This window comes from Poecilia reticulata, chromosome 13 (genome assembly GCF_904066995.2).
Source record: "Poecilia reticulata chromosome 13, P_reticulata-male-v2, whole genome shotgun sequence".
NCBI classification, from domain to species: Eukaryota; Metazoa; Chordata; class Actinopteri; order Cyprinodontiformes; family Poeciliidae; genus Poecilia; species Poecilia reticulata.
Window position 1 is genome coordinate 26,383,182 of NC_088842.1, and position 13,701 is coordinate 26,396,882.

Genomic DNA, 13,701 nt, shown 5'->3' on the forward strand with positions numbered 1-13,701 from the left:
AAAAACAGAGCATGCTATTTAAAGACGTTCTGTCCTGGGTCAGTGTACCGATGCTGCTTTCTTGTGGTTTCAGATGTGATTAAACAATCTGGCTCAATAATCAAAGCAGGGTGGCAAGAAGAATCGGAGCAGGCTTCCTGTATCCTTTAGGCTTGTCTGTGTCTCAGTTTCAAAACTTGGACTTATGCCGCAGGAATGAGGTTGTGTTTAAAATAGATTAGTTGGTTGTTGTAAGCTGACAAGTTGACTAAACACAGACTGTCGTACAATGATCAGATCGGTTCTCTCCACCTTTTCATGTCAAAGTGTCCTTGCCAAAATTACGAACCATGATGTGCTCATTATACAAAATACAAACAGTGTGTATGAAAAGCACCATACGAAAGAAATGTCATCAGTAGACATCGGTGGGCATGTTATGTATTTTGCACATTGTGCTTTGCTACTGCAAGCTCACATGACTGCAACTCAGATATTTCAGCAAATACCCAGCAGCAGCATTACCCAATATCATACTCTGCTGTCTTAATGCTTAACTCACTTCAGGATGCTGGATGCTTGACACTGTTGCAACCATCACTTATATTCAGATTAATTAGACTAATTAATAGTTGACAATTTGGAACCATTAATAGAGCAGTTATTGAACTATATAATAACTTAAAAGAGGACAGTGACCTTGTGAAAAGTAAAATATCTGGTTCTGCCACATTCAGAATACTCTGGGGATCTCCAGTTTGTTTCAAAATATTAAAATGTTTCCTTTTTTTATTCTTGTATACACAACACTGAGTATCCTCCAGGGAACTGGGTGGATTATTACAACTCTACAGTCACCAGAGAGATAAACAGAACAGAAAAATAGAAATTGTCAATTACATGGACTTAAAAAGGTTACAGAATAGTACCTATTGGCTACAAGTTTAGTCATGTCACGCTCTGTGAGAAGTTACACTGCTTTCTAACCAGAAAGACAAACAGTCCTCGTGTTCATCCTTGCACACTGGTGTCTTGGCAGACTGTTCCCGATGAGAGCATGTGCAGCTGCATGGCGTAAACTACTGTCTGCTATCAATCTCCCACAACTCTGTAAATTTCTACTCTTGGAACTTCATCCGATCTCTGGGTATTTGTCTCTCAACTTACAAAAGTGTCTGAAGCTGCACCAAGAAGAAAGTATCTGTTAGTTTGTAGAAATGTCTAGAAAATGAATTTATGCAGCCTTTTGTATAAACAGTAGTTTTCATAGATAAAGTAGACTAACTTTGCCAGAATACAAAAATTACCCCTACCACATAAAACACTAAAGAAACTCATCCAAGGAAAGTAACAGAACCTAAAGCATTCATTCAAAATGTTAACTTTTCTATTTATTTTCTTTTTTATAAAGCGCATAATGTACAATACATTGTTTATCAACTTTATGAGCGGATTTTCTCTCAAAAATATTAATAAATGATTTGTGAAAGACAAAATATAGTATTTGTCATTTCATTTCAGTCCTTTGGAGGAAAATTTGTGGAACACAGAAGGGAAATTCCACTGGATAGAAAACTGTAAGTTCATACTGTAGGTTTAATTTCAAGCAGCTGTTTTGTTTTTTTTATTTGTTTTGTTTTGTTTTTGCTCTTAACTTTATTTTCTCCCTGGGAAGAATCCTCAGGAAACATAAACATCAACTTCCTGTTTGGACTTGATTCACATTTTCTTATGTCATCCCTCAGAATATCATTAAATGCTATTTATTCAGTTATCCTGCCATCTCTATGCATTGTGGATTTCTATGGCGCTTAAATAAACCTTGGTGTATGCCGTGCATCCTTAGGAGTTAATTCATTGTGGGAAAGGAGAACTAAAGCTTACTTTACCAAGACCTGAATTTGATTAATGGTATTATATTTTACATCTGCGAGAATACCAAAAAACGAAATGCTGAGGGAATTGTAGCTCTGTGATTAAATTCTTGTTGCTCTAATAGAAACCAGGTGCAGTACAGTGGTTGAAATGTTTTCCCATGCATTTTTTGTGAGCTATGCAGCCTTAACAGATTTTGAACTGACAGCATTACATGCTTTGTCATTCAATTAAACAATGGCCACATAAAAGCTTATCATGCCAGTTTCGCATTTTTCAAGCTACGTTATTCAAATGTTAATGCCACAAACTTTAAACGCTTTACATCCTTGTCATGTTTTTTTGTTTGTTTGTTTTTTCTATTTACTTTATTGTCAAAGAAGTCATATCAGAAATGTCAGCGCTCGTAAAAAATCTGCACTTCAATAATCAGAATTTTGAAGAAATGGATTGTACAGACCTGATCTCCATTTTGAATATGAATGAGTCTATAAAGTACAGCCTGTACTAAAAGAAGAAACCGTGACTTTATAATTGACGTCCCACTAACAAAACAGAATTAGTGGCAACTTTAATGCATTGGGACCAAAGTCAGCTCCTCCTTTCCCAACCACACAACCTAAAGCCAGATATATACCACATGTGTGGCTCCTCTGGAAAAACGAAGTCCATTTGGGAATATATGGTCAGGAAATTTATAGCACATGCGTACGATGAGCCCTCAGGGACTGGGATAGAGGTGGAAGAGAGATCTCCCCGGCTCCCAGCTCCCCCGATCCTTGTTTCCATTAGGCTGGGAAGTGCAGCCTCTCAGACGTTTCAAGGGGGCCTGGTGTAAGACCTCCTGGCCAACAGCATGACCCATTCATGGAGGAGAAATCGGTTTCCTCACATCTGGGATTTTCCCCCAGCAGCCACAGGATAAGCATTCCACATCAGTCATCAGACATGAATGGAGGCAACACACATTTAGAAACTCTGCAAAGTAGATAAGTTGTTCACAAGTAAATATCAATTCATCTGTATGTGTTAATCAAAGCTGTGAGAGGGGGTAGAGACAAGAAAGAGCAGATGAAAAATCATCAAGAGAATGTCCAGTTTTTCAGGGAAACGAGTGCTTTCTGGAAGCCAACTGGCCAAAACAAACAAAAGGGTGAGTCAGTGGAGGGAAAACTTTCCCAAGCTAACTGATGTTTCCTTCCCTTGCATCTGCTGTTATTTCCCCTGCCAGTGACTGCTCTAGAGGCTGAGACATTGTTTGGTTAATATGAGCTTCAGCCTGATAAGGATCATCTTTATCCTGCAAGATATTTGGGCTTACAGGAGGAGCAGCACAGTGACAGGACCTCTGGTGATTCATACTGGAGGTCAGAACCAGCTCGCTGCTGTGTTTTCTTCTGTCACTTTTGCACATTGGGTTGACAGAAATGGTGTTTTCCTGTCAGTCTGTGTTTCCATTCCCACCTTTATTGAGGCTCTCTTTACAGCCTGACATTGTGTCCAACTTTATTATCCTGTTTTCAACCCATATCATTCCAAAGGATATCCAACGTTAATTTAACTTGATGATAGAGATATTTGATGTAATGATTAGTTAAGAGCCTCGGAAGGGAGGTAGATAGAACATGTATTGCTGACATGCAGTGTTTTGACTTCTGTCTCTCTTATGACCATTTTCCAAAATGGTGCTGGACTTACCATCCAGCTGTAACTGTGCGGTGTGTGTGCGTGTGTGTGTGCGTGTGCGTGGGGGTGTGTGTGTGTGTGTGATCCTACTGGTCCATGGCATCCGGCCTTTACACATTAATTTGGCTATCTTGTGACCATCTGAGACAGAATCACTTGGATCCAGCTAAACAGGAATCACTCTGAGAATAGTTTAGTTCTTCTACTGTGACTGAGCACTTTTTAAAGGTTTGCTTCATGGGAAAAACATGCAGTCTATTTTTAAAGATTAACCAGCTATCTATTATCTTCTGCTAGTCAAATATCAGGTAGAAGAGCCAAGACAAAAACTCATGATGTGTATGATGTGATTTCTGGGGATCCCAATATGTTTCTTGCCCAGATGGTATATAGGTCTGCCTTGACATATCCTTCCAATGGGACATAACCAGAAAACCTCCAAGAGAAGGTACCCATGAGGTGTCCTGATCAAATGTTCAAACCATGACTTTAGACTTGGAGCTGACTAGGCATCAGGTCAGGAACTGACCAACATCCTGGCCGCATCATATTCAACTGTGAGCCAGTCCCTGAACCAGGTCTGCAAAGATCTGGCAAGTCTTTCCTTGTTGAAGGATGCCCGGTCCTTCTACAAGCCAACGACTGGGCATCCCTTCTGCCACCCCATAGTCCTGCAACATACTCTACAAAATACCTCAGTGGCATGGTAACAAACCATCTCCAGATCCACGAAACCTCTGTTGACTGGATAACAGTAACTCCCATGATCCCCACGCAGGCTAAAGATTTGGTATACTGTTCCATAGCCAGGACAAAATCCTCTTTGTTCTCCTTGGATGTGAGGTCAGACAAATTGGTCTGATTCTCTTTTTGAGGAGCCTAAAGTAGAGGTGTCCAACTCCAGTCCTTGACGGGTTCAATTTTCAGATATTTCCCTGCTCCAACACAGCTGGATCAAATTGTTAAATTGCCACCTCTTGGAGTTCTTTAAAGAGCTGGCAATTAACCATTGTTTGATTTAATACAAATCAAATACATACATCCTAATATATGCAGGACAACTGATTCTTGGTTGGTGACTTTGGACACCACTCCCTTAGAACAAACGTTTCCAAGTAAACCTAAGTGCATGACTCAGTCATCTTGGGCCAAGTTTCAGCCACCATTTTACAACACTTTTCAGATCAGATATAATAAAATTGGAACTGTTATGTGATTCATTGTCTATGCAATATCTCATTTTTATCAGCTCAGATATTCTTCTTTTCACAAACAACCCCTGAACAGATCCCTGTATTTGCTCTCAAAACAAAGAGGTGATATATTTCTCAGTAGGTTGTACTTCTTTTCAGCTTTTAATCATTTGTCCTTCTCAGAGACAAAATGTTTTCTTTTTTTCTTCTTGAAATGACACACCAGATTGTCATACTGGCACTAAAACTGGCCTTAGTTTATTCTTCTGAGAAGCTGTCAATCTTCACCCACTCACTCCATGTGTTTTTAATAGGCTTTAACCTATTATAACAGTAATACTAGCTGGTGCCCACATAATGTTTTCAGCTGCTATCATATGACTTGTCTCAGGTCATGACGGCCTGTGTGGGCATACAATAATAGAAAAGAAATTCCTAAAATAATTCTGGTAGAACGATTATTGGTGCAGTTTTCCTGCAGGCAGCCGTAACCGTAGGCTTTTAGAGAGAGAAAAAAAAGATGTTTATTCTTAAAGTATGAGCAAAGGCCTTCTTTTGTTTCAGGATTTCTGGTGCAAGCTTTTGTAATAACAAAAGTAAATGGTCCTGAAACTGAATCCGTGCCACTGTTCAAGAGCTGATTTGCGCTAACTTATCCGGAGAAAACTCACTGACCTCTAATCAATATTTAAAGCAACATGCGGCATAATCCTAAAGATTTTGAAAATACATAGTATATAGTCACACATGGCAGCATGGAACATTTCAGAGGAGAAAGAAAAAATATTATAAGGGTTCACTACTCCAGGAGCCTGAAAAAACGACAATCGAGACCCAAGGATTTACGTATGAATGATGAGGAAATTTGCCAAATTATACATTTGTACCCTGGCAGCATGCCGAGGTGGACCCCATGTGGGGAAAAGGAGGGCAGACCAGATGGGCCCCATGTGGGTTTGTCTGCGGGTTCCACGGTGGCCCCACATGGGTTTGCCCATGTAGGGCCCATGTAGGCTGTGGCCCCACATGGACAGACCCATGTGGGGCCACCGCGGAACCCGCGGACAAACCCATATGGGACCTATATATCAGTCCTCCTTTCCCCCACATGGGGCCCACCTAAGCATGCTGGCAGGGTAAAAGTGCGATTGATCAAAGACACAGGAAATAATTTATATACTGAAAGTTGTTTCAAGACAGTCAAACATTTGTGTGTATTTATTTCAGTGTGGTGTCAAATGGTTTTACTACTGTGATGCCTTGAAGTACTTAAGGTAGAACTTGGCTTTCTTTTAAGTGAGAAGTTTGGACTTTTGAAAATCAAAGAAGCTGAAATTGTACAAGTACAAGTAATGATACTTGAAGTGTATTTATTAATTTGAATAGTACTTGCAAAGTAAATCTTACAACTGAATAGTGATCAGTTGTAAGATTGGATGTGGATGAAATCCAATCACAGGTGGATGACTGTGATCTAGGAACTGATGACTTCAGATCCATTCTAACTCTGCTTCACCTCAAGAGTTGAAAAACTACAGGTTTAAGAAGTAGGTCAAATTACCAGGCATTTAAGTACACATTTAGTTTATTTTTTTAGTGCAATCAGCACATTTTAATACACAAGGACACCAGTTTAGATTTTGAGGTCTGTTTTGGGGAGAAACTACTGACTTTCAAATTACTTAACTCTGATTTGAAGGGAAAGTTTTGTTGAATTTATCAAATTGAAATCGGTAATTTTTATATCTGAGTAAAAACTAAGATAAATACCATGTCCTTTGATCAATCAAAGAAAGGCAATAGATAAAAAAATCGTGTTTTTCGCCAAACATAAGAAAGTCCAATCCTTCTTATATCTCTGTTTAAACAATTTCAATACACTTGAAAAACCTGATATTCACAGATTTGAGAGACCTTCTTGTCTGAAAACGTAAGAGAATCTTTGGTCTACGAAGCTTTTCTTCAATATACACTTCAGGGGTTGTGAGATCATCTATTGTTCCTTGCGTAATATAACGGTACCAAGACACTAAGTACATTCTAACCGATCATAATATAGTGAACTGGGAATCCCTATGATTCTTTCGGTACGTGAAGGCATCACGGTTGTCTGTGCGTAAATCACTATCCACACACAATAAACCTAGGAACACACGCACATCTGGGGGGCAGTGTGAAAGCCTGTCTCTGTGCTCTACTGTCACTTTCTCAATGTTATTAGTCTAATTTATTTCCGTTTAAGTTTGAGGAATATATTTTTCTTTTTTTTTTCCCTTGAAAATGTTCAGGAACTATTTACCGGCGTTGATGATGCAATAAAAAGGAACTTAAAGCCGGGACGGCGTTATTTTTATTTTTTATTTTTTGAAAACTTTTTTTAAAACTGTGTGAGGTAACACGCGGATTATATTATGTCGGAGTTCAGGTTTTGAGATGACTTCTAAAAGATCCTCAGCGAGGTTGAAGCTCCGGCGGTCTTTCAGCGAGCAGCTGCGGAACTCCACGTCCAAAGCCTGGGATTTACTCTGGAAGAATGTCAGGGAGCGGAGACTGGCAGGTCAGTAACCCGCTTTATGTGCACCCTGGAGCCGACGCACATAAGTGGAGTTACGTGCTTTACGCACCACAGTTGGATAAATGCACCGGTCAATTAATTTAATCCAGGTAGAATCGATTTATTTAGTGAACGCTTTAACAACATATTACAATGTTCCAGTCAAAAGCGTGAAGAAAACAGTTTCTTACACCTGCTAAAACTTTCTATTTTTTTTCTATTCCCCTGATATTCCTTTTAGTTTGACCCGTGATTACTCAAGTACCAACATAAACTCATTATGTAGGCAACTAACACAATATCCTAAACGTTCTACTATTTAATTTAACATAGTATTTTTTATGCTTTGGGGGATGTGGGGATACATTGAGTTGATTTTCTTTTTAATTCTCCAAGCAAATTATTACTAACTAATATCGTGTAGAAATAAAACATAGCCGTATCCATTGTGCCGCTTTGTTACGTCAATTTCTCCAATACAAAGGATAATACAATTATTGTGGCCGCAAGGGGGCGGTGATGAGCCATTTTAAATGTCTATGAAATCAAAAGCAAGCCTACACTAATTGAAAATGAACAGTATTAATCTGGCAAGAATATATGCGGTGCAAAGTTATCTTCATGTTCATAAAACAAATTTAATAAGTTTTATCTTAGTAAGACTGATCTTATGCAGTTAGTAATTTTATATGTTTAAATTCTTACGGCTTGCCATAAAGTTCCAATTTTTAATACATTTACCTGTCTTTGGGTACATTGTAACAGTAAACAGTGTCTTTCTGAGAGATCACAGATCTTATTAACCTTCAGTAGCTTTGTTTATTTTTAGACATGCCTGACTGCAAATAAACCAACCCAGACTGTTTCCAAGAAATGTGTTTCTAATGAACCAGACAATAGGTATTTGGCTTGTCCATACAGCTGTTTATCAGGAGAGCAAGGCTGCAAAGCATTGCTCAGTAATACTAGTCTCTATTTATACCCCTCAACCTACCCACCATTACCCATACAAACTCCTTTTATTTACAAACACATTGTTTTATTTAAAAAAATAGACATATAAAAAAAGGGTGCAATAAATCAAATAAAATCACAAAAAACTCAATGTTTATTCTAAATATAACACGTTAATATGTTATATGAAGAATAAACTTTAAGTGAAATGAATGAAACGGCTTATTTAGAGGCTAATACTGAGAGTGATGCTCCAAGGTTCTGTAGTTGCGTAGCTTTGCCACTAGATGCAGTGAACTGACCACACCAGCGCCACAGTTCATGTGGGAAAGTGGCACGAGTTACAAAAACCCGCTTGGTCTTCATCAGGCATGCTGAAGTCATTCAAATGGAGACCAGATGTTTTATGTGATATAAAAGCTCGCTGGAGTGCTGTATTTGTTTAGCCTGTTTTAAATTTCCCACCAGCCTGTGTGTTTTGTGTGTGAAGTCTGACGTTTGCTTGGCTCTGAAGCGCCTGGCTGCGAGGGGACCTCACTGGTAAAGCAACTGAGAGCTGGGATGAAGAGTACTTGAAATATTGATCTTTACTTTTATGTCTACATATTAAAAGGGAGTAATCAAAGTAAGTCTGAACTGTAAATATATCCAGTGAATATGATTGGTGCACAAAGAAAACACATTTATTGGGAACTCTGAAAAGATTTAGCTTTTTTTTCTTACATTTCTAGGGTGGCATAATTTATTTGATGTGCCTTTGCATACAAAACTGGTCCAATGCTACAGACAAGCAGCTGAGGACTTCTTCACAAAGCAGAACATTAGTGAAAGCTAGATGTGTATGGAATTTGGATCACATTTATGGCACTGATGGCAAATTTGTGGCTCACTGCAGATGAATTTGGCCAGTCAAGAAGTAATTTTATGTGTGTCACATCACAGAAGATGACCTATTTATAACTTAGGACTGATGGATGGCTGCTGTCTCCGAGAGTCTCTGAGTGCTCCATAAAACATGTCTGCCAAGGCACTAACTGCAGCTTGAGATGCTGACTGGAAAAGGGGAAAACGCTATTTAGACATTTCAGTTTAAACTGTGGATATTTTAAGTGTCATTAAGCAAAGGGCAAACGTGATCGTCCGCTGAAGGTGATGCGTTTGTGATTAAAAAAGGTTTGTTCCAGATTAATTGCAGCAGGAGAAAGATGGATTTGAGCTGTCACAATACATTCCCATAGGAATATTTCATGAACCTGGTACTTATTTAAAGGGAAGTTGTACAATATTTCTTTCATTACATAACACTCTGGCTTTTAGGTGGGCAGCAGCCATTGCCCACAAGCAAATCATAGGTATTGCATTTTTTAAATATATTATCATAGAGAGTATTTGACTTACAACTTTAGAATAATCTCCATCATTTAATTTTTAAAAAGTAAAAATTCTGTTGCAGAATATGCTTGGACTGGCAGGTGTATCTCAGTATGACCACTAGTAAATGTACCATGCTTTCACCTGTTTATTGTTTACATATCGTGCTGGAAAAGTAAGATAGCAAAATAACAGTTGTAACAACGATACATCATATATGTATTATTGTTTTGCTTTTGATACACATAGTTAGAAGAAAATACAAAAAAACATGTAGTTTTTAAGTACTTACGTATTTGTTACCTTCTACAGTTTTGCTCTTCTTATGGTGGGGGTCTGCAACTCCAGGTCTCGGGTGCTGCAGTCTTTCAAGTTTTGGATAAATCCCTACTTCAACAAACCCCAATCAAAAGGCTGAATGACCTCCTCGGTATGTCAGCAAGGTTTGCAAAGACCTGGTCATTAACCATTCATTCGATGCAGGTGTGTTGGAGTAGGGATCCATCCAAACATTGCAGGACAGTGGCAATCAAGGACTTGAGTTCCAGAAAACAAGCTGGTATGATTCCCACTCTTGGTGCTCTTTAAGTTTTAAACACCATCATAGCCCAAGCTTTTTGTAGCAGGCACAGTTCATTCTGGCTTTCTTTTAAGCAGGGGTGGCTGGTAAAAAAAGATTCTTGGTAGAGCTGATGTGCCGGTAGATTTCCTTTCCACCGTAAGGAATTGAATGAACAGGTGGAAGATGACTACGATTTCACAAAAGTATAACATATTTATACAACAAAATAACATGAGGGGATAAATGAGCTAAAAGTGAATGGATCGTTCAGTAGCTTTCAAAATAAACAGTATTTAATAATTTAATCTGCATCAACAACTAACTCTGAATGAGAATTAACTGGTGTGAGATTTCCTATAAGTTTAACTCTGTACAAAACAACAGCAGAAACTCAAAAAAGCAACAGGGGCATCAGCATTATTAACCATTGGGGGAAAAAAGAAATTGTAGGAACATTCATTTTGTTGTCAAAGGAGTTTGGAAATTTTGCATCACACTAGAGTTATTCTTAAGATTTAACCACTGGAAACATCGCCAGAGTGGAACCATGACTGTCCAGCGCAGATTACATGTCTTCTGGACGATCAAACCACATCACAGCTGCCTTTGCTGCCACACGTGGGCCTCAGGATGAACATAATTTTCCCTCTCTGTAATCACACCTGGCTGAAGCTGAGCAGTTCAAACTAGAAGTTTCCAAAGGCTGGAGTTGTATTAAACAACTGCAGTTGCACATGCACTCAGTAAAAGTTATCATATGGATGGTATCACGAAGATTTTTTTTGTTGCTTTTTTCATGAAGATGAATAATCAAATCATCCCTTTCAGGCCTGCCAGTCTATCACAACACCTTGATATGTATTTGTTTGTCTTTGATGCGAGCCTAGATGTCTGCTGCCATGCTGTATTGCAATTTAGCTCTGAGACCCAGACAGAGGCATGCTGCAGCATGTTTGATACGGGCCCGAGTTGCAGCATTCCCTCTGAGGACAGACCACAGCCGTTTCTGCGTGGCATGCAGTCCAGAGTTAAAAACACAATGGCATCTCTGAGCACAGCGGAGAATTTTTAGCTCCTTCACAATCCTAGCTGAGCTATCTGAATGCAGACGGAGGCGATGTCCCCACTGATCTCATTCATGATGATCCCGTAATACGATGCATGGTAAACTTTATCGTCTAGACAAGAAAGAAAGGAAGGAGACTGATTGACGGCAGTTACGCTGTGACGAACACACTGCCTCTTATTTTTAGGTCCGATTCGTTAAACGGTCCTTTTACTACATGAATGAATACAGGTACTTGTGAGCAAAACATGAGTCACCACTCGATGAAATCATCTGAACAGAGTCACCATCAGTGACTTCTTTTAGGTGCAGCAGACTCCTATTAATACAACTCCTCTCCAGGGTGTGAAGAGAGCCATTAGACCCAGGAGAAGTTTATGAAAATGTGCAGCCGACGCTGAAGTGTGCTTCTCAATTGTGGTCTTTGTGAGGCTAAGCTGGGGTGGATTTTGCCAGCCAGGCAGAGGAACAGACAGAGGCTGTGTTTAACTTGGTGGCTTGCCCGTTTGTCCTCTTTTCACATGTATGGCACCGTGCTTGTGCTAAACTGGCAGGCTTGTATGCTAAGTCTCAAACAGTCATAAGAAGACTAGACTTTTGGACACAATCTTTATTTCTGTTTAGATGTGGGAAGATTGTTGTTTCAGGCAAGGATACGAACGTTACACATTTAAATAAGAGCACATGTTTAATTCAAAGTTATAATCTATAGTGCTCAGGCTGGACGATAAAACATTGATATCTATCACAACAGCTGAGAAATGTAGGCAGTCGGTCCGCATTACTACAGAATCTCAACTGTCTGCAGACAAATTGCGCTCCACAGAATGTGTACACAGTATGCCTAAGGATGTGGGAGCAGTTTCATGTTCAACAGCTGAAAAATAAATTGTGGATAAAAGAGGAAACATCACTGGTTTGGTATTGTTTACATATATAAAATTTTAAAAACTAATCAATAAGTATTGATATCAACTAACATGAAGTTCTTAAATAGTGATACGTTTTTCACCAATATTGGCCAGCCCTAAATTGTACTGTAAATATCTTTTATAAGTATTTTACATTGTTCTTCTAGTATTAGACACAAAGTTAATTGACTAATCCTACACAATTTGTAAACTACGCAGATTGGGAGCTTGAGATCAAGTTAAATGAACCAAACTGCATTGTGTAGCTTAATTTATGAACCATTCCCCCAAATTCGTCTTTTCTGACTTCTATATCATACCTATAAAAAATAATTGTGTACCCCATTCATTTAACTATTTCATATCAGTTTTTATGAGTATTTTCTTGAAGATTAATAATAATTATCATGCCAGTGTCTGAGAACTGTCCATTTGCTGACCTCGAGTTCAGAGCATTTTCTCAAAATTTGACAAGTTTTCATGCCTACATATATGCAAATTACATATAAACATGCATGAGATCTGTTCTATTTTGCTCATTTTTATAGCTTGATTTTTATTTATTTATTTGACTTTAATTTCTTTAATTTCTTTATCATAACAAAATTCTATAAAAACTGCCTCAGCATGTCACGAGTTTACAGTCATTATTACATAATATTGGGCATGCAGTGAAGAATGACAGTGAAATATTTGGTGAATAAAAGGGTTTCCATCGGTGAAGATCAAAGTCACGTGTGTATTTAGGCTTAATCGTTTTCTGTTACCCAACTCAGTGGCTGACACTTTGAGGTGACCTACTGTGAGAACTTCCTGCCAGTGTCAGTGGAAATAGTTTGGTGGGGGTTAGAAATTAGCATTTTCCATACTAGGAGGAGGAGAGAATGACTTCTCTCCTCCTCTTCTTTCTTTTACAGTTTTCTCCAAAGTCTCACTCACACCCAGCAAATTTGGCACCGGCGTCACCTGAAACAGCACAGAAGTTGTTCTAGCGCAGGGTAAATCCAAGAGCCTCTAATTTTTGTAAGCCCTCCCACACCCTACATCATCCACTGTTTCTCCCTTACTCAGTTCATAGGCATTCCAGTGGTATTTATATTTCCCTCCAGAGCGGGGACGGCTGTCGAGCCTTCATACAGGCACTGGATTCAGCTCAGAAAGGTGGGCCGTACTTTTTCCTGCTTCCTTGTGATTGGCTTCACCACAGTCACGTGACCCACAAAGGGCTGACTCTCCTCCTCTCCGGGCTCCACTGAGCCATCCCTCTCAGGTCTCTTCAGGCTTTTTTGCGCATGTATGTGAAGTTTTCTGTTGTGTGTGGGTGAGTGTGCTTCAGGCACTGGTCAGGGGCTTGTTTGGGGTAGAATACAGCCATGTTTCGAGAGCTCCCAGAGTCCACAGGCAGTGACTGCCTGAGCAGCATGACTCCTGAAACTCAGGATATCTACCTTAGAATGGATCATTGCCGCAGGCGCTCCGGCTACAGGCTGGGCAGGATCATTGCCAGACACCAACTAGTGAAGAGGATAGCTGGAGGTAGGAGATGTCTC

General features: G+C 39.3%; 1 protein-coding gene across 3 annotated transcripts in view; it reads left to right on the forward strand.

Moving 5' to 3' along the window:
* stard13b (StAR related lipid transfer domain containing 13b) overlaps window positions 1-13,701 on the forward strand; it is a 67,028-nt gene that overhangs the window by 24,006 nt on the left and 29,321 nt on the right. Inside the window, exon 1 of one of the 3 annotated variants that reach the window (XM_008426281.2) lies at window positions 6,878-7,290. The exons of 1 other annotated variant lie outside the window; for it this stretch is intronic. In XM_008426281.2, the coding sequence (XP_008424503.1) occupies window positions 7,167-7,290 (124 nt within the window). In that variant the 5' untranslated portion in view covers window positions 6,878-7,166. Of the gene's footprint in view, window positions 1-6,877; window positions 7,291-13,473; window positions 13,688-13,701 lie in introns of those variants that run through there. One more of the 3 variants, XM_008426280.3, reaches the window with a different exon arrangement.